Source organism: Geotrypetes seraphini, chromosome 11 (assembly GCF_902459505.1).
Source record: "Geotrypetes seraphini chromosome 11, aGeoSer1.1, whole genome shotgun sequence".
Classification (NCBI taxonomy): Eukaryota; Metazoa; Chordata; class Amphibia; order Gymnophiona; family Dermophiidae; genus Geotrypetes; species Geotrypetes seraphini.
In genome coordinates this window covers 111,066,964-111,091,622 of record NC_047094.1, presented here as the reverse complement: position 1 = coordinate 111,091,622, position 24,659 = coordinate 111,066,964, and the positions used below count along the sequence as shown (strand labels likewise).

The 24,659-nt window shown below is 42.9% G+C and overlaps 1 protein-coding gene across 1 annotated transcript in view; it reads left to right on the top strand.

Annotated features, from left to right (window-relative positions):
* ARFGEF2 (ADP ribosylation factor guanine nucleotide exchange factor 2) overlaps positions 1–24,659 on the top strand; it is a 142,927-nt gene that overhangs the window by 12,714 nt on the left and 105,554 nt on the right. The window contains exons 3-7 of the mRNA XM_033963792.1: positions 1,862–1,985; positions 7,898–8,044; positions 16,957–17,136; positions 20,523–20,754; positions 23,945–24,034. Of these exons, the coding sequence (XP_033819683.1) occupies positions 1,862–1,985; positions 7,898–8,044; positions 16,957–17,136; positions 20,523–20,754; positions 23,945–24,034 (773 nt within the window). The remainder of the gene's footprint in view (positions 1–1,861; positions 1,986–7,897; positions 8,045–16,956; positions 17,137–20,522; positions 20,755–23,944; positions 24,035–24,659) is intronic.

Genomic DNA, 24,659 nt, shown 5'->3' with positions numbered 1-24,659 from the left:
TTTCTATCTCCAAACGTAAAGAAGTTCTTCTTCACCCAGAGAGTGGTGGAAATCTGGAACGCTCTTCCAGAGGCTGTTATAGGGGAAAGCACCCTTTAGGATTTCAAGAAAAGGTTAGATAAGTTCCTGCTGGACCAGAACATACACAGGTAAGACTAGACTCTAGTAGGGCACTGGTCTTTGACCTAAGGGCCGCCGCGTGAGCGGACTGCTGGGCACGATGGACCATTGGTCTGACCCAGCAGCAGCAAATCTTATGTTCTTATGCTCCGGGTCTAGTTGGCCAACTGTTTCCTGGTTGACCTGTGGTAGCACTTAGGTACATTTGAAGTCATGTCTGGTGGCACCAGATCTCTGACTTCTGTACCTGGAGCCTCCTTTCCCTCTTGAGCCTTAACAGCAATTAAAAAAATAAGTGTAGGTCAGGCAGTCCCAAGCAGTGATCTTCAACTGGACCATCCTCAGTGCATTCAGCTATTTAAAGGTGAACATGACTGGTGATGGGATTTCCAAACCTGTCCTGGGGGAACTCCAGCCAGTGAGGTTTTCAGGATATCCATAATGATGATTTGGAGCCTGCCAGGACAGATGAGGGAAAATACTTAAGAGTATCGGATTACTATTCAATGTCTTGTAAACAACTTTTGGCACATCTCTTCATGAAAAGATAATTAATAAATCCACAATACATAAAGATGCATGAGATTTGATTTGCATACACTGCCTCGTTGCTATACAAATCAATCTCATGCATCTTCATTGTAGATTTCCTGAAATCTGACTTGCCAGGCTTCCTCCAGGACAGTTTTGGGACCCCCCTGTCCATAGTACAAGAAGAGGAGTTAAGACATTGCAGTGGCAAAGACGTATACAGTGGAATTGGCCACCTGTGGCTAAGATGTGAGTAGTGTGCCAGCAGTGATCCCTCTCCCAGCATGAGTAAAGGAGCGAACTGGACTATGGGGAAAAGGAGATTGGAGAGGAGGCAAAGAAATGACTGCAAAGAGGTGGAAGGGAGAAGAACATGGGTCAAAGGGAATGAAAACACCCTCATATGTTGATACTTCAGTACCCCTCCAACAACCTGACACTCCCCCACATGCTTTAGACCTCCCATAATACTCACAGACACGCATACCTAAACCCTGCCCATAGAGACACACACTTAAACCACAAGCTGAAAATAAGACCTCAGACCACACACCCTCAAAGCTGCTGCCTCTTCACCAAGATCCACCTTATGTGTCTCTTCACTGTCTCCTCTCCCCCCACAGAAGGATGCCTAGGTCGTGGCCTAAGAAGGAAAAAAAATACATCATTGTCACATTGTATGTACTTTTCAATTCCATTTTTAAAAAGGTTTTGGCTTATTGTCTTTCAGAATTAAAAAAAAGAAAAACTGTGCAGTGACCTTGAAGTTGACAGATAGAAAAGATTCAATTTTGTTACCACTTCAGTTTGCGTGCGACAGAACAAAGCCTGTATGACTTGCAGAAGAATTAGCCAAGGACTGCTGAGGCCTTTTAAAGAAAACTTTGAATAGATTGGGAAACAGACTTTAGTGTAGGGGTCTCAAGTTCCTCCTTGAGGGCCGCAATCCAGTTGAGTTTTCCAGGATTTCCCAAGGAATATGCATGAGATCTATGCGCGTGCACTGCTTTCAATGCATATTCATTGGGGAAATCCTGAAAACCCGACTGGATTGCGGCCCTCAAGGAGGGACTTTGAGATCCCTGCTTTGGTGGTAGATGAGTGCCCAGTTCTACTGCAGTGCTGTGGACCTCTGTCAATCTAGGAATTCCTTTTCAATATAAGGTCTTCAAATATCACTATATCCTAATGCATTGGTCTCGCTTTGTAGGCATGGCACTGCGGCACCACCAAAAGCAAACTTTATTGAAGCCGATAAGTATTTCCTTCCATTTGAGTTGGCCTGTCAGTCCAAATCTCCGCGCATTGTCAGTACATCTCTGGACTGCTTGCAGGTATTCACTTTACATTTTATTGTACATTTTCTTTGAAGTGCAAAATCTTTAAGTCTTGCTTGTAGTTTTATAATAAATAGACTGGTGTCAAAAATGTTTGAACTTCAATATCTGTAGCTTTTGTTTTGGGGAAGGAGGGATTAAAAATGGTGGGTGAAGCTGCTGGATGCTAAAGCAGCATTTTGTGGACACCGTTTAGTGCTGTAATAACCATATAATGAAAAAGCCCTAAAGATGTGGTCCATCATCCATGCTAATTCTTCATATGAAACAAGGTAACTTGCCAGTATTTTTCTGCATCTCTTACAAGAAGCTACTGTATAACTATGAGGGTACTCGTAAACGGTGATGGGACAAAAGCGCGCGAGACTTCGGCGCGCAGACAGTTTAGTGCAAGACCCCAGCGCGCCGCCTAAAAAGTTACTTTTAAAGAGCTCCGACGCGGGGTGTGAGTGGGGAAACCCCCCCCCCCCCAGTTTACTTCATACTCTTCGCACTGCTGATGGGGGATGTGGGGGGGGGTGCAACATTATAGAGAAAACTTAACTTTTTCCCTGATTTTTTAGGAAAAAGTTAAGTTTACTCTATAATGGGGGGTTCCAACCCCCCCCCCCAACGGCAGCACGAAAAGTATGAAGTAAACTGGAGGAGGTTCCCCACTCACACCCCACGTCGGAGCTCTTTAAAAGTAACTTTTTAGGCGGCGCACTGGGGTATTGCACCAATTTGTCTGCGCTGCAATGTCAGCGCATCGAAGTCCCACGCGTGAATGACTATGAACCCTCGTAAGCAGTTGGAATATACAATTCTTTCACTGGCGCATTTTTTTTAATCCTAGGTCCCAAAAGTGTTTTATTTAATTGCAATTGAAAAGAACTACTGTAAAACTAAATCCCTTTGGTCATATTTCTAAACTAGACAAGCACGCATTCATTTGTTTTAGTATTGACATTTTTTTAAAATCCCACCACCACTGTTGTATATTTTGGATACTGAAATGAGCAAATGTGCAATTGTACAATCTAGAACAGACATGGGCAACTCCCAATGTGGGTTTTCAGGATTTCCCCAATGAATATGCATTGAAAGCAGTGCATGCAAATAGATCTCATGCATATTTCATTGGGGAAATCCTGAAAACCCGATTGGATTCTGGCCCTCGAGGACCGGAGTTGCCCATGCCTGATCTAGAAGTTAGACCAATAAGTCGGATGGTTTTAATTGTAAATGTCAGAAGTATCCTGGGACCTATGATTAAAAGCTTTAAATCTGTATCTATATTTAAATGTGTATATGTACAGTAAGGGGCTCATAATCGAAAGAGAAAAACGGCCTAAGTCGGCACTTGGACGATTATTTCTCAAAAACGTACAAGTGCCGATAATAAAAATGGGTTTTGGACGTATTTCTAAATTACCTAGGCCTTCATAGTGCCGCTGAACGACCAAAGCTAAACGGGGAGTTTCGGGAGGCGTGTCAAGGGCAGGAGTTAGGCGGGACGTGGGCCGGCTTAGACTTAGTCGTACAGCATGTATAACCGAAAGTTTTACAACAGAGCCTAGACGGAACTTGGACGTTGTGACACAGACCATGTAAAACATGGTCTAAGTCACAAAAACCCACCTAAAGTCACCAGATAAGCACTGCAAACACATAAAACAGACCCCCCCCACACACACACACTACCCCAGTGATCACCAACCCCCCCACCCCATAAAAATTTTAATCATAACTTTAAATTTCAGCATCCAGACCATTATCACCTGACCGCCTGGCATAGGAAAGCCTAGTCGTCCAGCCCAAAGGCAGCTTAAGGGGGTGGGTTAGGAACTCATGGAGAGGAGGATCCATGCCCATAAGCCCCTGTAATCACTGCATTGATACTTAAACATGTGCACTCCTCCATACACCCCCAAAACCCTTTTGTACTGGCATATAAGTGGCTCCTGCAGCCATAAGGGCTATTGGGGTGGTAGATAAGTGGCTCTAGGGGATTCTGGAGGTGGTTTGGGAGGCTCACCGTAACCTATAAGGGAGCTGTAGGGAGGAGAAGACATGGCACCCTTTTTGTGAAGTTCACAGCAGTGCCTTGTAAGGTACCCCACTATTTAGGTGGCATGTCTGGGTTTGCAGTCCATCACTTTGCAGACCCCTCCCATGTCCAACAGGGCTTGTTCTAGGCGTTGTGGACTTGGACGGAAAGTTGGACGAAAATGTGGAATAAAGATGGACGATTTAGTGGCTTGGACGATCAGATCGGCAGGTCGTATAATTAGACGATTTTTGAAATGAAAAAAAAGTTGGACATATCTTTCGAAAATGTGTCTTAAGCTGTTTTTTTTTTTTTTTTTTTACTTTAGACGACTTACAAGATGGACGTAAATGGACTTAGACGTCCCTTTCGATTATGCCCCTCCACGTATAAGACGGGGTCATATTTTTTTAAGCTAATAAGTATTGTCTTCTGTTTCATTCGACCTGTCGGTCCACCTGCACATCTTCATTTCTCTCTATCTATAACTTGTTGGGGAGACAGATAGATAAAACTGGTATTACTCTGATTGAACACAGGATTATGGACCTTCCTATTTCTGTGGCTCAGTAGTGGTTCGTCCAACTGCTGAAGAGAACACAGATTTCTTGAAACTTGCTAATGTGAGAAAAAGAAAGCACTTAAGCATTTTGCTGGCTTATTTTTAACTTGAGGGTCCTTTTTTACTAAGGCGTGCTAGCTGTTTTAGCGCATGCTAAATAGTAGCACTAAAACGCACTAGCATGCCTTAATAAAAGGACCCCCTTAGTCTTTTAGCAGATTTAAGGGCTTATTTTCAAAACAGAAAAATGTCCAAAAAGTGATACAAAGCGGCAGATGGATGTTTTTCCACCCAAATGTTCAAATTGCTTTTTTGAAACCCATTTTAAGACAGTTTTCTATGGAGTTCAATCACAGGCCTTCTGAATCTCTCATTTGGTGGTGGGGGTGTGTGTGGATGGTCAGGCTTATGATTTGGATGTTTTTCTGCAATAATGGACCATTGTAGAAAACATCCAGGGCAAAAATTGGATATTTGAAGCAAAGACCTATTTCAGTAATGAATAAGTTCCAAAAAAGTGCCCAAACTGATCAGATGACTACCGGAGGGATTAAGATACAACCCCTTTCATTTCATCCCCAAAGAAGTGAAAAAAGGTACATTTTAGCATGTATGACAGCCAGTCTGATTAGATCAGCAAGCAGGTTCCTGGAGTAGCCTAGTAGTTGATGCAGTGTAGAGAATGACTTGGGAGAACCCCCCCATCCCCACCCCATTCTCGCGAGCTCGGCTCAAACTGTTCCCGCAAACCATCTGATCCCATCTGCATAAGCTTTGAATAGTTTTATACTGAACTTATTTTATTAAAGTATAAAAACAAACAATATTCCGTATAATTGTCATTTTATACATCACAAATACAGAGCAAGGATCAACAAAACCTCTGTCTCCCCTCTCCTCCCCCTCACAAATATCCCCTCCACAATTGAGAGAACTGAAGTCAAATTACTACAGAATGCTACATTAAAGTATTCTGTTAGCTTGATTTTTCTGTTACACATGGCAGAAGTAGTGTTAGGGGAGTGCAAGTAGGGCAACTACCCCCTGGTCAGAGAGAGCCCTAAGCCAGCAGGAAGCTAAAAAAGTACAGCCTGGGCTTTGTAGACCCCAGTTATGTCTGACAACAGCTCTAGCAGGATACATATTTCAAATCTGATATATTCTAATCACAAAATTAAAAAATGTTGTTTTTTTTCTACCTTTTGTTGTCTGGTCATTTTATTCTTCATGTCACATTGGTCTCAGGCTCTGGTTTCTGTTTCTATCTGTCTACTCTTAACTCACTTGCCAGGGTCTCCTGACCATTTGACATGTCTTCTTTCTCCATGCTCACCATTCATCTTCCATCTCTGTGTATGCTTTTTTCCCCCATGTTCAGCAAGCATCTCCCTTCTCTTTCTCCTGTATTTCCCCTGTGCCCATCTCCCTGACTTCATTATCTCACCATTCTATGATCCCTCCTTCTGTGTTCTTATTCTCCCCCATATCTAGCTATCACCCACATGCAGATGCAGAATTCCCCTTTTTGTCCCTCTTCTTTTGCTGCAATCCTCCATCCATGCCCACCTCTTTTTGTATATCTACCTGTGTCCAGCTTCTCCCCTCTCTTACTCCCTTACACCAATGTGTCTCTCACACTCTCTTTTCTCCCTCTATGTTCACTATTTCACTCACTCACCCTTCATTCCCTTAGTTCAGCTTTTATCTTTCCCTTTCCTTCTCTTTCTTCCTCCCTCAGGTCCTGTACTTCTTTCACTTCCCTCTAGCCCCCTTCCAATGGGTCCAACACCTCTATCCCCTCTCTTTAGCACCCAGTTGTGAGTCTGGCACCTTTCCCTTCTCTCAAGCTCCGCTCCACCCACCACATGTTTCCCTTCAGTTCCAGATGGTCCAGCAGCCCAAGCAACTCCCTACCCCTTTGCGGGTGCAGCAGCAGCCCCCCCTCCCTCTCACGGGTCCAACAATCCCCCTCCCTCGCACCCCATCTCCATCCTGATCACTGGCAGTGGCAAAAAAAAGAAAAACGACTAATCTGTGACTCTCCTGGGTCGGCCTCTTCGTGCCTCCTAGGGCTTCCTGTATGCAGGGCTGCTCCGACTGGAACCTTCTTGCCACCAAGTTCCTCCTTCTGATGAAACTGTTCTGGCTGGAAGTTACATCGGAAGGAGGGACTCGGCAGCATACAGGAAGCGTCTAAGAAGGTGGTAGGCCCACCCTGGGAGGTGCGAAGGGCCCGATCCATGAGAGTCACAGGTTGGTTGTTTTGGTTGGTTTGTTTGTTATTTTGCCGGTGATCAGGAGGGAGGCAGGGTGTGAGGGTGGGGGGCTGTTGGACCCATGAGAGAGAGGGAGGGAGGGGGGTTGCTGCACTCTTGTGAGGGGAAGGGCTGCACCCGTGATCGCGAGAGGGAGCTGCTGGATACGTAATCGTGAGGAGGGCTGCTGACCGGGAGGGATGGGAAGGGAGGCATCTCATGGATGATACTTTACTGTGGGGACAAAGCCATTCACTGTGACAACCAGTGTTCCCCTCCTCCCCCCCCATTCCTGCGGGTAACAGTCGCTGTGCCATTCTCTAGTGCATTCAACTGTAGAAAAGGGGACCTAGGTCCATAATCCCACTCTCAGTAGTAAACTTGTGGAACATGTGAGCCCTTCAAATCCTACTGTACCAACCTTTAGATGACACCTGGAGGCATAAGGGCTATTGTGGTGTACAGTTGGGTACAGTAGGTTTTGGAGGACTCCTAATAATAATGTAAGGGGAATAACTGAGATGTGTACCTGGGATCTTTTATATGGAATCTGCTGCATTGTCTCCTGGGGTGCCCCACTTTTCTGCAGAGATCTCTGTGGCTAGTCTACTAAGAATGCTGCCCCCCCCCCCCCCATCCATATACCCTAGTGATTTGTTTTTTGCATTTTACATTTAGATGTTGGCGGGGGGGGGGGGGGCAAAAATGTTCCTAAAAAATGATGTGTTTTGAGCTCGGTGTGTCTAGCAAAAGGCCGTTTCTCTACAGGATTTTTGGATGTTTTTCCAAAACCATTTGAAACTAGATTTTGATATCATATTGAAAATGCCCCTGTTAATGTGGCATTTCACTATGATTTAAAAAACACCATTTTGTGATTTTTCTTCCTTGGATTAATAAAAAAAATTCATATTAAAATCAGATTTTACGGAACAATCGGTGCACTTGCAGTACCTAGGATGGGGAGCAATTAAATGCAAAGAAATGAAAGTAAACGATAGTAGTAATCTAGAAAAAATAAATAAGAATATGTAATTAATAAGATATTTACTTCTACATTTAGAAATTAATAGCATATGGGCATATCACTGGCAATGCCCCAGACAGCGGGACCCCCGGTAAGCGGCTCATAGATCGGATAGTGGAGACCGTTTGCAATTGCTTTCAAGGACCGCAAACGGAGGATGGTGTGCAGCTCCAAATTATAAAGGTACCAAATATCCAATGGGCATTTTCTGAAAATACATTTTACTAAGTTTGTGCCTAAATCTGTGGGGATCATGAAGTGCTTGCTTTATTTTTCCTGCTTTGTTTGTTGTGATAAAAGAATACAAAATGACACTTTCCGTTTGATTTTTGGCTTTAAAAATATGACCATGTAAGCCCCTATTATCTAAAGCTTCACTGGTTGCCATTCGAGGCTAGAGTTTTGTTTAATTTGGCTGTGTCTGTTTTAAAATTTTATTTGGATTGACTCCAGCCTATCTCTCTTCCCACTTTGAATTTTATAATTCAAATAAGAATACACGAAAAACCTATTGGTTTATGTTCCCATCGGTAAAAGCATGTCGCAGCAAGAGATTCTTAGGAAAAACTTTTGCATTCCAGGCTAGTGCAATGAATTCATGTTGCAATGCTCTTATTCCCCAAGCTCAGTCTTACTATTTACAGTGCTCTCTTGCAAATTTGCAGGCAGCGGTCCGCAGTCCCGGTCATTCATGGTATTTTCTGAGCACGAATGACTGGGCAGGAGAGGGCAGCCGGAGTACTGGCGAGTGAAGGAAATCACTCGCTGTATGCTCCGACCGCCTCGTCCTGTACTAAAGTTGGGCCTTACCAATCAGGAGCTGCATGTCAAAGCAGCTCCTAATTGGTGAGGCCCTTATGCTGGTCTTTCCTGTGTGCTTAGGCCTGATTGGTGAGGCCTTTATGATGGTCTTTCCTGTGTGCTTAGGTCGCTTTTTGCTGTGGCCAGTAAATGGCCGATTTTTTTCCTATTGGCATTAATGACCATGCGCTAGTGTTACCATTAGTGTGTGAGTCCTTACCGCCACCCATTTTGTAAGCAATGTAAGATCAGCTAGCACAGCCACATTTCTGCATGCTGATTAGTGTATGATTAGCACATCCCCTCAGCCAAAAAATGAAATTTTAATTTTTAACGTGTGGGTAGCAAGCACATGCACATAGAGATTTTATTACGGGATGCCTCAGCCTGTGGGCGTGCTTGGTAAAAAGGACCCCTGAGTATGTTAATGGGAGAAGCAGACTTTAAACACTGGCTTCCCCCATTTGCAATCTGCTTCTCTAACCACTAAGCTACTCCTGCAGGTGAAATTTCAGAAATACTACTGCAAGTTATAATGTTAGTCTTATGGATACACTGACTGCACTAGGCTATTTTAGGGCAAGATCACATGATGCTATAATCAAATGTAATTTTCAGCTATTTTATCGTAAGACATACTTCATCCCTGACTGTAGGTGAAAATTGTGAAGTGAATGAACGTTTGTTCTGCTGGTGTTAAGTCATGTGGCTTGATTTGCTAATCAACCCTTGGGGGAAACATCTGATTAAAACCAAAGATAAGAAATTTTCTTGCTACAGAGAAGGTATCTGTAGCATGTGATGGTATTAACTAAGAACAGGCATTGGCTTTCAGCTCGAAACTGAACAGCTGGCATCTCTTGATATCTCAGAGAAAATTGAGGTTTTTGCACTGTTGACTTAAGCATCCTTAAGTCTCCTATATGAAAATTGAGAACAAACATGTTAAGTCTTTAAAGATAAGAGACAATAGCATGTAAGAGCTTAATTTACAACAGCAACACTGGTAACAGCAAAAATCTTGGGTAGTTGTAACCAAGACCATGCATACCAGGAAAATATCCTTTTTGAGCATCTGTCCTTTGGTTTACTGGTTATCATCTTGCACCTTGAATACCCTCTAGAGCAGTGGTTCCCAACCTTGTCCTGGAGGACCACCAGGCCAATCGGGTTTTCAGGTTAGCCCTAATGAATATGCATGAGAGAGATTTGCATATAATGGAAGTGACAGGTATGCAAATCTGCTCCATGCATATTCATTAGGGCTAGCCTGAAAACCCGATTGGCCTGATGGTCCTCCAGGACAGGGTTGGGAATCACTGCTCTAGAGAATGACACGGTGACAAAATTCATCACCGTTCCCGTCCCCGTGGATAACCGCGGGAAATGATCCCATTTCATTTTTTAGTGTCTATTTCAGCCTCAATCCTTCTACACCAGCATTCTTCAAAGCAAAGCTTGAGGGTCAGTGGTTGTGGCTATTCATACTCTGATTCTTATGTGAGCCAAGGATAATGAAGCCATTGTGACATCACTGATGTGATTGGCTCTTAGGCACTGGTGGAATGAGGCATTATGACATCACAATCTCAGCTCTGGAATGTTGCTGCTCAATCTCAGCATTCTTCAAAGCAAAGCTTGTGGGTCAGTGGTTGTGGCCATTCATACTCTGATTCTTCCCTCTCTCCTTAAAGAATGACATGAAGATGGTTTACAGTGGTTATCCGTGGGGACGGGAATGGTGATGAATTTTGTCACCGTGTCATTCTCTAATACCCTCTAGCCCTGGAGGTAGGCAGATTTTTTGAAGGCCACAGTGACAGTGTATAGTATTGCTATTCCTGTCTGACCAATAGGCTAGGATACTCTGTCTCTCTTACAGCTAGTCGGAGTGTGCATTGCTTCCCTTACATGTCGGTATAGCCACAATGCATTTGCATGAACTATCTTGGAAAAACTTAAGTTCTTCTTAAGAATGATGATGGCACTGAAAGACTTCTAAATCTTTTTCTACCTCTTAGTGTTATAGCAATAACATAGAATATAGTAAACTGCAAGAGATGGACGCAATTGGTCATCTGCCCAGTTATTCCTGCCTATACTGCAAGAGAATCCCAGCGGTCAGCCATAAGAAGCTTGAACCCTGGTAGAATTTTGCTTCTTAATCAAGCCAGATTTAGTTTGTTTATTAATGTTCAAGTTTAAATTTCAAGTTTAATAATTGTTTTTATTAATCGCTTAATCTTATTTCAAAGCGATGAACAAATTAAAATTACAATTTCTGGGAAACAATACATGACAGAACAATACATATTAACATAACTTCCTCACTGATTTTCTGTCATCCTGAAGAGATGAACTACAAGGTCCTATAATTGGGGTTATGGATGCCAAAGAATTAAAACGTATCTTACCCCCTCCATCCATTCCAAGCTGTGTAATAGTATAGACAAGCTACTCCAAAATTAGTGAGGCTGTTACTCTGACATCCTGAGTCTCCGGTGGTCTTGCTGAGCAATGCCAACACTGTAGAATTGTAGACTGCTTCATAGGAACCAACATTTCAGAATGATTTGGGGTGCTAAATTCAATGGCAGTTACCCATCCCTGAACACTGCCAAGGAGTTTGCTCAGTGCTGGAGGTGTTCAGGCACCCAAAGCCGCCTCCTGTGGGCTGTTGGAATTCACCAGGTTACACCTTGGCCTGCAATATTTACTGCTCTGCTGGAGTAATTCTGTGCTATTTGCACATTGCAAAATTTGTGGAGAATTCCTCTGCACAGTGATGACTTCACTGTTTCCCCTCCTTATCTTCCATACTTGGCATTGATTATCCCAATGAAGGAAGAGGAACACAGGTGCAGATCTGGCCATATCCTTCTGCTTTGGTGCTGAATGCAGAAATTGAACAATGAGACTTTGTAGTGGTTCACACATTCAGTGCTAGAGCAAAAAAGGAGGAAACACTGTTGATTTCACCCCTTGTATATGTTGCATGCATCATTTTGTCTTTTTTGACTCCTACAGTGTAACCTATCATATTTGTCTGTACATATTTGCTTACATTCTATGCCAGGGGTGCCCACACTTTTTGGGCTTGCGAGCTACTTTTAAAATGACCAAGTCAAAATGATCTACCAACAATAAAATTTTAAAAAAACACAACGCATAGAATTGTTAATTATCATTCCTATTCCGGGGTTTTTTCAAAGAGGTCAAAGCAGATGACTCTATGCACTGTCACCTCAGTAACAACCATACAAAAATAGACAAATACCCACCCCCTCCCTTTTTACTAAACCACGATAGCAGTTTTTAGCGCAGGGAGCTGCGCTGAATGCCCAGCGCTGCTCTCGACGCTCATAGGCTCCCTGCGCTAAAAACCTCTATTGCGGTTTAGTAATAGGGGACCATATTGTAAAATATAGAGAGCAGATATAAATTCAGACACATTTTGATCACTAAATTTAAAATAAAATAATTTTTCCTACCTTGTCTGGTGATTTCATGAGTCTCTGGTTGCACTTTCTTCTTCTGACTGTGCATCCAATCTTTCTTCCCTTCTTTTAGCCTGTATGCTTCCTCTCCACCTGACCTCATTCCCCCCCCAACGTTTTCTTCTTCTCTCCCTGCCCTCTCTTTCTTTCTCTCTTCATGCCCCCTTTCTTTTTTTCTGTTTCTCTTCCTTCCTTCTGTCTCCCTGCCTGCCCTCTTTCTCCCTCCCTGCCCTCCCCCAAGCCACTGCCACTGCCGCTGCCATCGAATAACAAGCTCCCAAAGCCGCCCGCCGCCGGCCAAGCTCTCCTTGCTTCGGGCCCACCAGCATTCCTCTCCCTGACGTCAATTTTGCCGACAGAGAGGAAGTTCCGCTGGCCAGAACTTCCTTTCCGACGGCAGAATTGACGTCGGGGAGAGGAAGGCTGATCGGCCCAAGATCGACCTATTGGGAGAAATGCTGCCGGGTCCTGCCTTTGAGGAAACAGAAAGTAGGCAGGACCTGGCAGCAAGAAGAGCAAATCGCAAGCTTCACTGACCTGTCTCCCGCTTTAGCCCACGAATGGGGCTCTAACATGTGCGTGCCGTTTCCCTTCTCTCCCCCCCCCCCAGGACATAACTTCCGGTTTCAGAGGGAAGAGAAGGGAAGCCGGTACAAGCACACATTAGCCCCCGGAGCATAAATTCTCCAAGCCGTTTTTTTTATTTATTTTTTATTTTTTAAATGTTGAGCAGCCGAGGCAGCAGCAGAATTCAGGAGCAGGCCAGTCAGGAGGGAAAAAAGAGAAGGGAAGAAGGGAACCCGCTTTGCGATCGACTGGGGTTGCCTGAGCAAGCGACCTGTCGATCGCGATCGACGTGTTGGGCACCCCTGTCCTATGCCATCTATTAAGACATTTTAATGTGCTGGAATTGTCTATTGCTTCTGTCCAGCTTGTTCTGTCCGGCTGTACACTGCTTTGGGCAAATTTCTTTGAAAAGATGTAAATACAGTCAAAACCTGGTTTGTGAACATAATTCGTTCTGAAAACATGTTTGTAATCCAAAACACTTGTATATCAAAGCGAATTTCCCCATAAGAAATAACGGAAACTCAAACGATTCGTTTCACAACCCAAAAACTTTAATACAAAATACTATATGTACTTGTATTGGAAGACCCGCTCATTTAGAACAGTCGCTACACTCCTGCAGCGTCGGAAAAGAACCATCAGCTCAGTTGTGATGATGTGACGCGTGTATACTGTATGTACTTGTATTGCAAGACATTGCTTGTATAATCAAGTTAACATTTAATAAAGTGTTTTGCTTGTCTTGCAAAACACTTGCAAACCAAGTTACTTGCAATCCAAGGTTTTACTGTAAATCTAAATAAATATCAATAGAAGCTGACCTACAAGTCTGTGCATACAGTGGGATAAAATATTGAAACTGCCTCTCCTATATAGACTGGAGATGGTGGTTTCTCTACTAACCAGCAATCTTGAGTATGAAAGGCAGACTATGACCAAGAGAAAACTGAATTTTGGATTTAGCTCACGCCTTTTTTTTGGAAGTAGCTTAGGATGTGTTTCATTCAGACAAAGTAGATACTTTCTTGTTCCTTAGGGTTTACAATCTTTGTAGCTGAGGCAGTGGAGGGTTAAATGATTTTGCCCAAGATCACAAAGAGCAACAGCGAGATTTGAACCCTGGCTTCCCTGATTCTCAGCCAGTGAGGTGTGTTAATCTTCTACCCTCACTTATGTATACTGCAGTTTAGAATGACGGGGAGCCACAAGTTATGAAATAAAATACGGTAGATTTCCATATTTAAATACTAATTTTAAATATGTGTGCGTGGCATATAACTTATTTACCATACTTTCTTTGAAAAAGACTATTTTCTGATGTTGCCTTTAAGTTTCCTTCTATGCAACATCATTTCCTGTTTAGTTCTATAGCTTCTGTCTGTGGAAAACTAGATGATAGGAAATGAAGTTGCAAGGAAGGAAACTTAAAAGGAAGGAAACTTAAAAAGCAACTTCAGGCAAAAAGGGGGCCTGGAATCCCTAGCAGGGTAGTGGTGGAGACAGTGATAGTTCAAGAAAGGTGTGGAATAATCATAAGATCCCTAAATGGTAAGAGGAGAAAATCCCCCAAGTAAAGAGCATTTTCTGCTCAAAGCAAAAGTTAAATGACTTTGAAGAGGAAGGGAGTGATTAAGGAGGATAAAGAGGTAGCTGAGAGGTTGAACACGTTCTTCTCGTCAGTTTTCACGAGCGAAGACACATCTAATATACCGGACTCAGAGGAGCTCATGAGTGGGGAACAGGCTGAAAAATTGGATCACATAGAGGTAAGTAAGGAGGATGTCCTCAAACAGATAGACAGGCTAAAATGCGGCAAATCACCGGGCCCGGACGGGATCCACCCAAGGGTTCTGAAGGAACTAAGACAAGAAATAGCGGGCACAATCCAACATGTTTGCAACCTATCCTTGAAAACTGGTGAGGTACCAGAGGACTGGAAATTGGCGAATGTCACACCTATCTTCAAGAAGGGATCGAGGGGTGACCCCGGGAACTACAGGCCGGTGAGCCTGACTTCAATTATAGGGAAGATGGTGAAAGCTATGATCAAGGACGGCATTTGCGAGCACATCGAGAAGAATGACCTATTGAGAACAAGCCAGCACGGATTCTGTAAGGGAAGGTCGTGCCTAACGAACCTTCTGTACTTCTTTGAGGGAATAAGCAGTCGGGTGGACAATGGGGAACCCATAGACATCATTTACCTCGATTTTCAAAAGGCTTTCGACAAGGTGCCACATGAAAGGCTGCTTAAGAAGCTGTGGAACCACGGGGTGGGAGGGGATGTGCACAGATGGATCAAGCACTGGTTGTCGGGCAGACTGCAGAGGGTCGGAGTAAAGGGTCAATATTCTGACTGGCGGGGAGTCACAAGCGGTGTGCCACAGGGGTCGGTGCTGGGGCCGTTACTCTTTAACATATTTATCAATGTCCTGGAAAAGGAGGCAAAGTGCGAGGTTATAAAATTTGCAGACGATACCAAACTGTGCGGCAGAGTTAGGACCAGGGAGGAGTGTGAGGACCTACAAAGAGACCTGGACAAGCTGGAAGACTGGGCAAACAAATGGCAAATGCGCTTTAACGTGGACAAATGCAAGGTCATGCATATAGGGAAAAAGAACCCGTTGTTCAACTACAAATTGGGGGGGATATTGTTGGGAGACAGCAGACTTGAGAGAGACTTGGGTGTGCTGGTGGATGCATCACTGAAGCCATCTGCACAGTGCGCAGCAGCCTCGAAAAAAGCCAACAGGATGCTTGGCATCATAAAGAAGGGCATAACAACCAGAACACGGGAAGTCATCATGCCATTGTATCGAGCGATGGTGCGTCCACATCTGGAATACTGCGTTCAGTATTGGTTGCCGCACCTCAAGAAGGACATGGCGGTACTTGAGAGAGTCCAAAGGAGAGCAACGAAAATGGTAAAAGGGCTGGAACATTGCCCATACGACGAGAGGTTGGATAGGCTGGGGCTCTTCTCTCTGGAGAAAAGGAGGCTCAGGGGAGATATGATAGAGACCTTCAAGATCATGAGGGGCATAGAGAGGGTGGATAGGGACAGATTCTTCAGACTGAAGGGGACAGCAAATACGAGGGGGCATTCGGAGAAACTGAAGGGAGATAGGTTCAAAACAAACGCAAGGAAGTTTTTTTTCACCCAAAGGGTCGTGGACACTTGGAATGCGCTACCGGAGGAAGTGATCAGGCAGAGTACGGTACAGGGATTCAAACAGGGATTGGACGGATTCCTGAAGGATAAAGGGATCATGGGATACTGAGGGAGGAGCTGGGATGTAACACAAGTATAGAAAGCTAACCAGGTAATGAGTATAGAAACCAAACCAGGTCATGCATGTGCAAGACCGGAGGATTAGGACTTCGATAGGAAGACAGGACTTAAATGAGAAACCAAGGTGGCAAGGGAGCCCCTTCTGGTGATACAGACAGGTCGTGACCTGTTTGGGCCGCCGCGGGAGCGGACTGCTGGGCAGGATGGACCTATGGTTTGACCCGGCGGAGGCACTGCTTATGTTCTTATGTTCTTAAGAAGGGGTGGAGGTTAATATGCCTGGAACAGTAATGTAGTGCTACCCACTGTAATGGGCAATCTGGGTGTGCCAAGCTGGTTTTAAATGTGCTGTCATTTTGGGGGGGTTACTGGGTAACTTTATAATAAAAAGCCAGTGCTCGGATCCACTGTTCTTCCTTCTAAGCTGAGTGGGAGTCCTTCAACCGCATTGTTGCTGGTGGGGGTGGGGGGTGATGCTTCAACATTGTGTTTGCAATCACTAGAGATGGACAGGTTTCCTGGAGTCCTGCAGATCTTGCTTGTCCCTCACTATTGAAAACTTTATAGTAAAGCAGCACCCCCTACTGGCAGAACTGAATGTGGAAGACTCAGTTTAGAGCAGGGGTGTCAAAGTCCCTCCTCGAGGGCTGAAACCAGTCGGGTTTTCAGGATTTCCCCAATGAATATGCATGAGATCTATTTGCATGCAATTGTATGCAAATAGATCTCATGCATATTCATTGGGGAAATCCTGAAAACCCGACTGGATTGCGGCCCTCGAGGAGGGACTTTGACATCCCTGGTTTAGAGAGAACAGTGCTTGGCTCACATAGCTTCTTTGGTTCATGTAAACATTATTCGTATCAGCGAATGCTTTCTTGAATCTTTAAGTGTATTTTACATTGACTTTCTTTATATCTTGTGTTCTGCTTTAGGCTCTCCTTACAGCTGTGACATCCCCACATATTGAAATTCATGAGGGAACAATTCTTCAGACTGTTAGGACTTGTTACAATATCTACCTAGCTAGTAAGAATCTCATCAATCAGACCACTGCTAAGGCTACCCTCACTCAGATGCTGAATGTCATTTTCACCAGGATGGAGAATCAAGCTGTATGTAGCCTGCATTGCTTGTACCTACTTTTATGTCGTATATCTTTAATTCCTTTTATATTTTGTACTGTCCTTGGATGTTAGAGTGTGTTTTCTCTTTTTGCTTGCCTCCAATATGATCAATTAATACAGTACAGCCCGATCTAGTGTTTGCTTGCCACCTGAGAATGCACTTCGCAATTTGGCTACAAAGAATATACATAAGATTACACATGCATGCATATACACACATTGGACCTGATTGTCTTTAGGACACCAATCTCGGCGGTCGCCTAAGAGAATCGCGTCTACATCACATTTTGCAGGCCTACATTTAAGGTGTCTGTCTTGAGCCTCCGGAGCTGCGTAGGGACGCTTAAACATGCCCAAGGCCACTTATGGATGAAATCATGCCCACGGCCCACCTTGAGCGTGCTACAGCGTCCCTATGTATCTTCGTAGATGCGCGACACACGCCTACAACATAGGTGTCCTGTCCTTTTTTTTTTTTTTTTCCAGGCCCATAATATATATATATATATATATATATATATATATATATATATATATATATATATATATATATATATATATGTGTGTGTGTGTGTGTGTGTGTGATAATCTTTAGAAAAAAGAAAAACGTCCTGGATTCTGTATCGGCTGCCCAAATTTGGACACAGATTCGAGATCTGCACATAAACTTGTTAATCAATTAGACAATAACAATAAATTACAGGCAACCTTGAGTTAGATGACTGATTTAAGTACGACTCGGACTTAAGAACCTGGTTGCAGCTTCATTTTATTTCACTGAGCAGTGGCTTAGACTCCTCCTCTTCTCCTGTGTCAGATTCAGGAATGATGCATGGTCACAATAAGAAGTGCGTTGTTGTGCACGCTGTACCTTAGAGGGAACACTGGTAGGGACAGTTGGCCCTTTTGTCAATTGGGAGCAGAGACAAGCAGCAGGAATCTCAAAATCTATAAGTTCTGAGTTACATACAAATCCGACTTAAAACAGCTTTAAAGCATAACTCGTTCTTAACCTAGGGACTGCCTGTATTGGCATTAAGAAACACTTAATTAGCACTAATTATGAGTTTTATGTCCAGGTCTGTCCTATGCCCTATTCTATAACTTGTGCCTAACTTTCATAACATGCAGCTCCAAAGAGGATATGGCCATGGGAGGAGCAAAGACATTACCAGAAATTAAGTGCGATGTTATAGAATACCTGCATTTGTGTGCCTAACTGCCATTTGCACCAGCCTTTGGCAGGCGCAAACGTTTGCGCTCAAAGTTAGGTGCAAAATGCCAGATAAGCTAGTATCCTTTACAGAATATTAGCTTAGTGCAGATCAACCTGGCACCTCACTTTAGATAACCATTTGTTGAATGTATCCCCCTTGCCCCTTATTCTATAATCTTATAAGCACATTTTCTTGCTTAGCACTCAGGTCATGCTTGTAAATGAATTGGAAAATTAGCCACTAATTGGCCCCAACAACCAGTTATCGTTGATTGAAGTTAACCGGTTCTAATTGATACCAATTTAGAGTTATGCTTGTAATTGAGCCTAGTCGTTCTCCTAGAAACAGTGTGGAAAAACTGCAAGAGGACGTGGACATGGGTGGGTCAGGGGTGTGCCCAGCACTTAGATCGGGTAATCCCATGTCAACTGGTCCAGTTTCAAGAAGGGTCCACACTTGACATCTAGTTTCCAAGTTTATTTACATTTTAATATACTGACCATCATCGTGTATCTGACCGGTTTACAAAGCTAAAAAATATTAATATAAATTTAAGTGGGGATAAAATTAAAAGGTTGTACATGGATACAAAAAAAGTGGCCCAAATAAAGGGACCCCTAACTGAACCTGGTTGAGATCATGCCCCCAAAATGTTGGATATCTTCGTTAGAGGTCCCAGTGTATCCCCTGAAAAAATTTCAGCAATTTCTGAGATGCTTGAGCGGGGAGTTCTGGACCATTTGACATTGAATGACCCAGGCTCTAAGATTCTCCCTCGAACAGAGGAGATTGAGAGGGGACATGATTGCAACATTCAAGGTACTGAAGGGAATAGACTTAGTAGATAAGGACAGGTTGTTCACCCTCTCCAAGGTAGGGAGAACGAGAGGGCACTCTCTAAAGTTGAAAGGGGATAGATACCGTACAAACGTAAGGAAGTTCTTCTTCACCCAGAGAGTGGTAGAAAACTGGAACGCTTTTCTGGAGTCTCGTAGGGGAAAACACCCTCCAGGGTTAGGCAAGTTCTTGCTGAACTGGAACGTTTGCAGGTAGGGCTGGTCTCAGTTAGGACGCTGGTCTTTAACCTGAGGGCCTCCGCGTGAGCGGACTGCTGGACATGATGGACCACTGGTCTGACCAGCAGTGGCAATTCTTATGTTCTTATTATGAAGCACTAGCAAGCACAACTGCAACTTGTAGTCATGGTCATTTACACCAGCCACTGACGATGCACACACAGTCCCCAATATAGAATTCAAGCTTAGTGTGCAGCATCCTAGTTCCTAAACTTTTGGTGCTTTTCAGAATTACCCCCTTCAAGAATAGTTCTCTAACTGGCTTCCTACACCTATGCACCCCTTGCATGTATGAATGTCCATAATACCAGCACTTGCTTGTGGGTAAGTGTGCACTTATGTGAAAGTGTAATATCAATTGTAAATGCAAAGGAGGCATGCATGTGGGTGGGGCATCTGCTCACATGTGTCATCTGTGGCTGGTGTAACTGTGGACACACAAAAGTAAGCTGTGCTGCTACCAGATTGTGCTTGTATTCTGCAGGAGAATCTGGATTCCCAAATCTCATTATAGAATAGGTGCTCATCATGTATTCTCAAGGTGCCCAGTTTTGGAATTGCCCAGTTTGTGTTCTCAGCATTATTGGTTTCAGTTCTGTCTGTGCTTTTAAATTGATGGCGTCATAAAAATCTTTCCTTAATAGAAAGGGGATGGGATTTTATATTCTGCCTTACTGTGGTTAAAATCAAATCTGTTTACATATTATTTACAGGTACTTATTTTGGACGTGGGGCAGTGGAGGGTTAAGTGACTTGCTCAGAGTCGCAAGGAGTGGAAGAGTAGCCTAATTGTTGATGGAGCAGCCTAGCAACCAGGGGAACTAGGCATGATGCCTACTGAATCTCCCTGCGACTCTGGGCAAGTCGCTTAACCCTCCATTGCCCCAGGTACCTGTATATAATATGTAAATCACTTTGATTGTAACCATAGAAAGGCAGTATATCAAATTCCTTCCCCTTTTCTTTTCCCTAGAACCATAGTGCATTAGGATTGGGAATTAGACTTCTGTCATGATAATCCTTGGGTTATGCAAAATGTTGGTTGTATAATTAGCCTGGATGTATGTTCTGTTTGTGTTAGTTACAGGAGGCCAAAGAATTGGAAAAACAGCATCAGATGCCCCAGTCTCCTACAAGCCGGATGACTGGCTCTCCTAAAACTGCAGGTGTGAAGCCAAATCAGCGGTGGAACAAAGAGTCATCCCAGGAAAGATCTATGGATTTAATAAATGGAGGACATGAGCACAGCTATAAAGAGAGGCCTGAATTTGGGGAAGAGGAGACTGTGAGGAATCATGTTCAAGTAGCACTGGGTAGGGAGTCCTTATTACCATCACTGGTTGTTTAGTGATGCATTGTGTTGTCAGCTTGGTACTCCATTATTTGATGTAATTCATTTGCACATCAGAACATTGCAGTGGAGCACTGAGGAGTAGATTTCTCTTTATTCCTCAAAAGATATTTGATATTACTTTTCATGTTTATATTAAATGTCCCATACCATGAGCCATGACTGTTGCACTGAGCTGACATGTAAGATCTGAGCCATTAGCTAATGACGGGCCTTTCTAGGCCCTTTGGCTAAAATTTTAAGAATCTGTGCAAAATTCAAGGTGGTGCTTCCCATCCCTGCTACAAAAACATGAGGGGAGAGGGTAGTTCTGCAAGTGGACACCTCCTTTTACACACCCCAATACCACACAGTGAGAATCTTTTCTGTAATGGCTTCTGGGCACATGGACTCTATTATAGAATACTATTGTAACCCAGCATTGGTAGAACTTCCTTATACATGACTGCAGTTACCCGAGTCATAGACCTAGAGATGCACTTATCTGATGGTATTCTGTAAGCTGCATTCATAAGTGGCAGCTCCCCTTGCATTTATGTGCTATGTCGCTTATGTATCGTTACAGAATACCGTTTAGTTGCCCTGCTGCTATAGTTATAGTTAGTTTATTTGATATACCGCTTTTCTTAACAATTGTTGTCAAATCAAGGCGGTTAACAAAGTTAAAAGCAATGGGTTCAAAATAATAAAAACTTTAAAAAAAAACACCAAGACAGGGGGAAATACAGACAAACTGCGAAATAAGTAACACTAGGAGCTTAGAACTTCCTTATCTATCCAAAAGGCTCACAATCTAACTAAAGCACCTGAATAAACATTTATTAACATACTAAAGATATAACAAGATAGAAAACAAAATTCATAATCGATAAAATAGCAGAAAATTGCATCGAAAAAAAAAAGATCAATAAAATTGTACTTTAATCTTCTTTTTAATTTAATCTAAAAAAAAAAAAATCGGTCCAGTCCTCAGGATACCGTTATAGTGTCTCCCCCAGGAAACGTGGCACAGCAGGCCAAAGACAGTAGGCACGTCACTAGGGCTGTGGAGTCAGTAGATAAATGTTCCGACTCCGACTCTTCAGTTTTTTGTATTTCAGACTCCGACTCCAGGTACCCGAAATTTCCTCCGACTCTGACTCCGACTCCACAGCACTGGTTAATTTTCAGATCGTTAAAATGGAATGTCAAGTTGAGAGAAATGAGCATTTTCGACACCACCTTCTTTTTGCTTTTAATCAAGGTTCTAAAGCCGCAGAAGCTGCTCGCAACATTTGTGCTGTGTATATAGTGGGTGCTATAGCTGAAAGAATCGCTCGTGATTGGTATGCCAAGTTCAAAAATGGAGTCGGTAGATAAATGTTCCGATTCCGACTCCTCAGTTTTTTGTACTTCTGACTCCAACTCCGACTCTAGGTACCCGAAATTTCCTCCGACTCCGACTCCACAGCCCTGCACGTCACAGTACCAACGTACCACTGGCGATCACAAGATACTCAGACTCCAATCATAGGAGAACAGCGCACAACCACACCTGGCTCGCAGTCACGGTAACTGATGGCGCAGCAGTCAGGCACATAACAACCCACCAAACTGCTACTTATGTGCGTAAATGTCCAGTTAGAAAATACTAGAATTCTGTAGAGTTTTGCACTCAAGTGACATGTAAATGCAGGCATCTTGGTGCACTTTTAATAGCTGTAGCCGAAACACCATTAATGCACGCAAGTGTTAGCACATTTTGGTAGATCTAACCGCTTTTTTTTTGTTTTTGTTTAAATCTTTTATTAATTCTTCAAAGTTAACAAAAATGCAGTACAGTATCTACACAAACAGCATTATTCATATTTGCATTTATTATCAATCAAAATCCCCATAGCGTGATAACCCCCCACCACCCCAACCAACCTATACCTTGCAAGATAATAAAACCATGACATATATATGTCTCTCCCCCCTCCCTCCCCCCCTGGGTGTGTGTGCAATATACCAACAGGATCAAAGGAAAAAAAAACCCAAAACCAATTACAACGTATCCATAAAAGATATCAAAGGGCCCCAGATTAACTTAAATCTCTTAGAATGACCCATTATATCTGCATTCATTTTTTTCAAATCTATAAGTTAAGCATAAACTTGCCCACCAAAAATTAAAGTTAAGGCGATCCCAGTTCTTCCAGTTACGCATAATCATTTGTATGGCTACACCGGTCATAATAAGGAAAAGCCGCCCTCTATATATGTCCAATGAGGGCTTCAGATGTAACATCGTCCCACATATTACTACCTCATATGTCAAAGGAATCGATGCCTCAAGTATAGCATTAATCTGTCCCCATATCGACTTCCAGAACTTTCTATTGAAGTAAAACAAAACTGAGCTATGGTGTGCTTTTAAGCTGTTAAGAGTTCTTGACTTTCCTTGTGGATTTTACTTGTAAACAGTGACAGATAACTTGCATGGGGAAATGGGTTTGTTTTGAAACTGGTTAGCTTCCAGTTTTAGCCCTTACCATTTCTAGTGACTTTTGTTTGTGGAATGGTGCATGGTTGCTGGAAAATAAAGCAAGTTGGTTATCGAGGTCTGAGTCTGACACCCATTTCATACCATTTCTGACTCCTTGAAAGACGCAACTCAGTTGGGTTTTCAGGATTTCCCTAATGAGTCCATTGTTATAGAAATAGAACTCATGCATATATCTTTGTTGAAATCCTGAAAACCCAACCAGGCAAGGGCCAGGATTGGACACCCTCTTCTAGACTATGCTGTTGAAGATCATTGGGAGCCAGTTCTGCTAAATTTGTTTCTGTCCTGTGTAAAATTCTGTACAGATGAAATGGTGTAGACCAGTGGTTCCCAACCTTGTCCTGGTGGACCACCAGGCCAATCGGGTTTTCAGGCTAGCCCTAATGAATATGCATGGAGCAGATTTGCATGCCTGTCACTTCCATTATATGCAAATCTTTCTCATGCATATTTATTAGGGCTAGCCTGAAAACCCGATTGGCCTGGTGGTCCACCAGGACAAGGTTGGGAACCACTGGTGTAGACAACATGTTATTCTCTGACCTGTAAACTCGCATAACTATACACACACACTGCAGAATCTATAGATTTATGCAAGTGTGTGATTTTTGTTTTTCATATGTAGCAGTGGAGGAAAAGTCTGATGAAAGAAATGAAAGAGTTTACAAGGTAGCTGAACACATTGTGGAAGATATGGTCACATCAGCAATTAAAGGTGAATTCCATTGCAATTAGCCTCTGGATCACTTGTTTTTTGTGCATATTTTAAATGTTCTATATGTTTATATGTTCTATAACAAATTTAAAAAGATATGGGGGCCATTAACAACATATTGTAATGAATAGATACCATTTTCCACTAAGTACAATGCAAGTGAAGGGATGGGAGGGGGGGTATTCTGAGTTTTAATAAATGATTGAATAAGTTAAAAAGAATATTTCATAGGATTTTTTTGATTGTATATGTTATGGTTGGGATGGGAGGGAAGGGATTAAATTTTATGTATTATTGTTAATATGACAGATGTTCAAGTGATGTGTTTAAATTTCAATTGTTAATTTATTGATACACTTGTTAAAAGAGGTAAAAATGAATAAAGATTTATTAAAAAAAAAATGTTCTATATATTTTTAACTTAATTTAGACCACTCCTTAGGGGTCCTTTTTTTCAAGCCGCATGCTAACCCCCGCGGCCGGCTAAAAAACTAATGCCTGTATTACGCGCGTTAAACCCCTACCGCAGCTTGATAAAAGGACCCCTTAATTTTTGAAAGTTTACTTTAAACTCTTCTTGTTTTGCATTAAGGCCTCCTTTTATCAAACCGCACTAGTGTGGTTA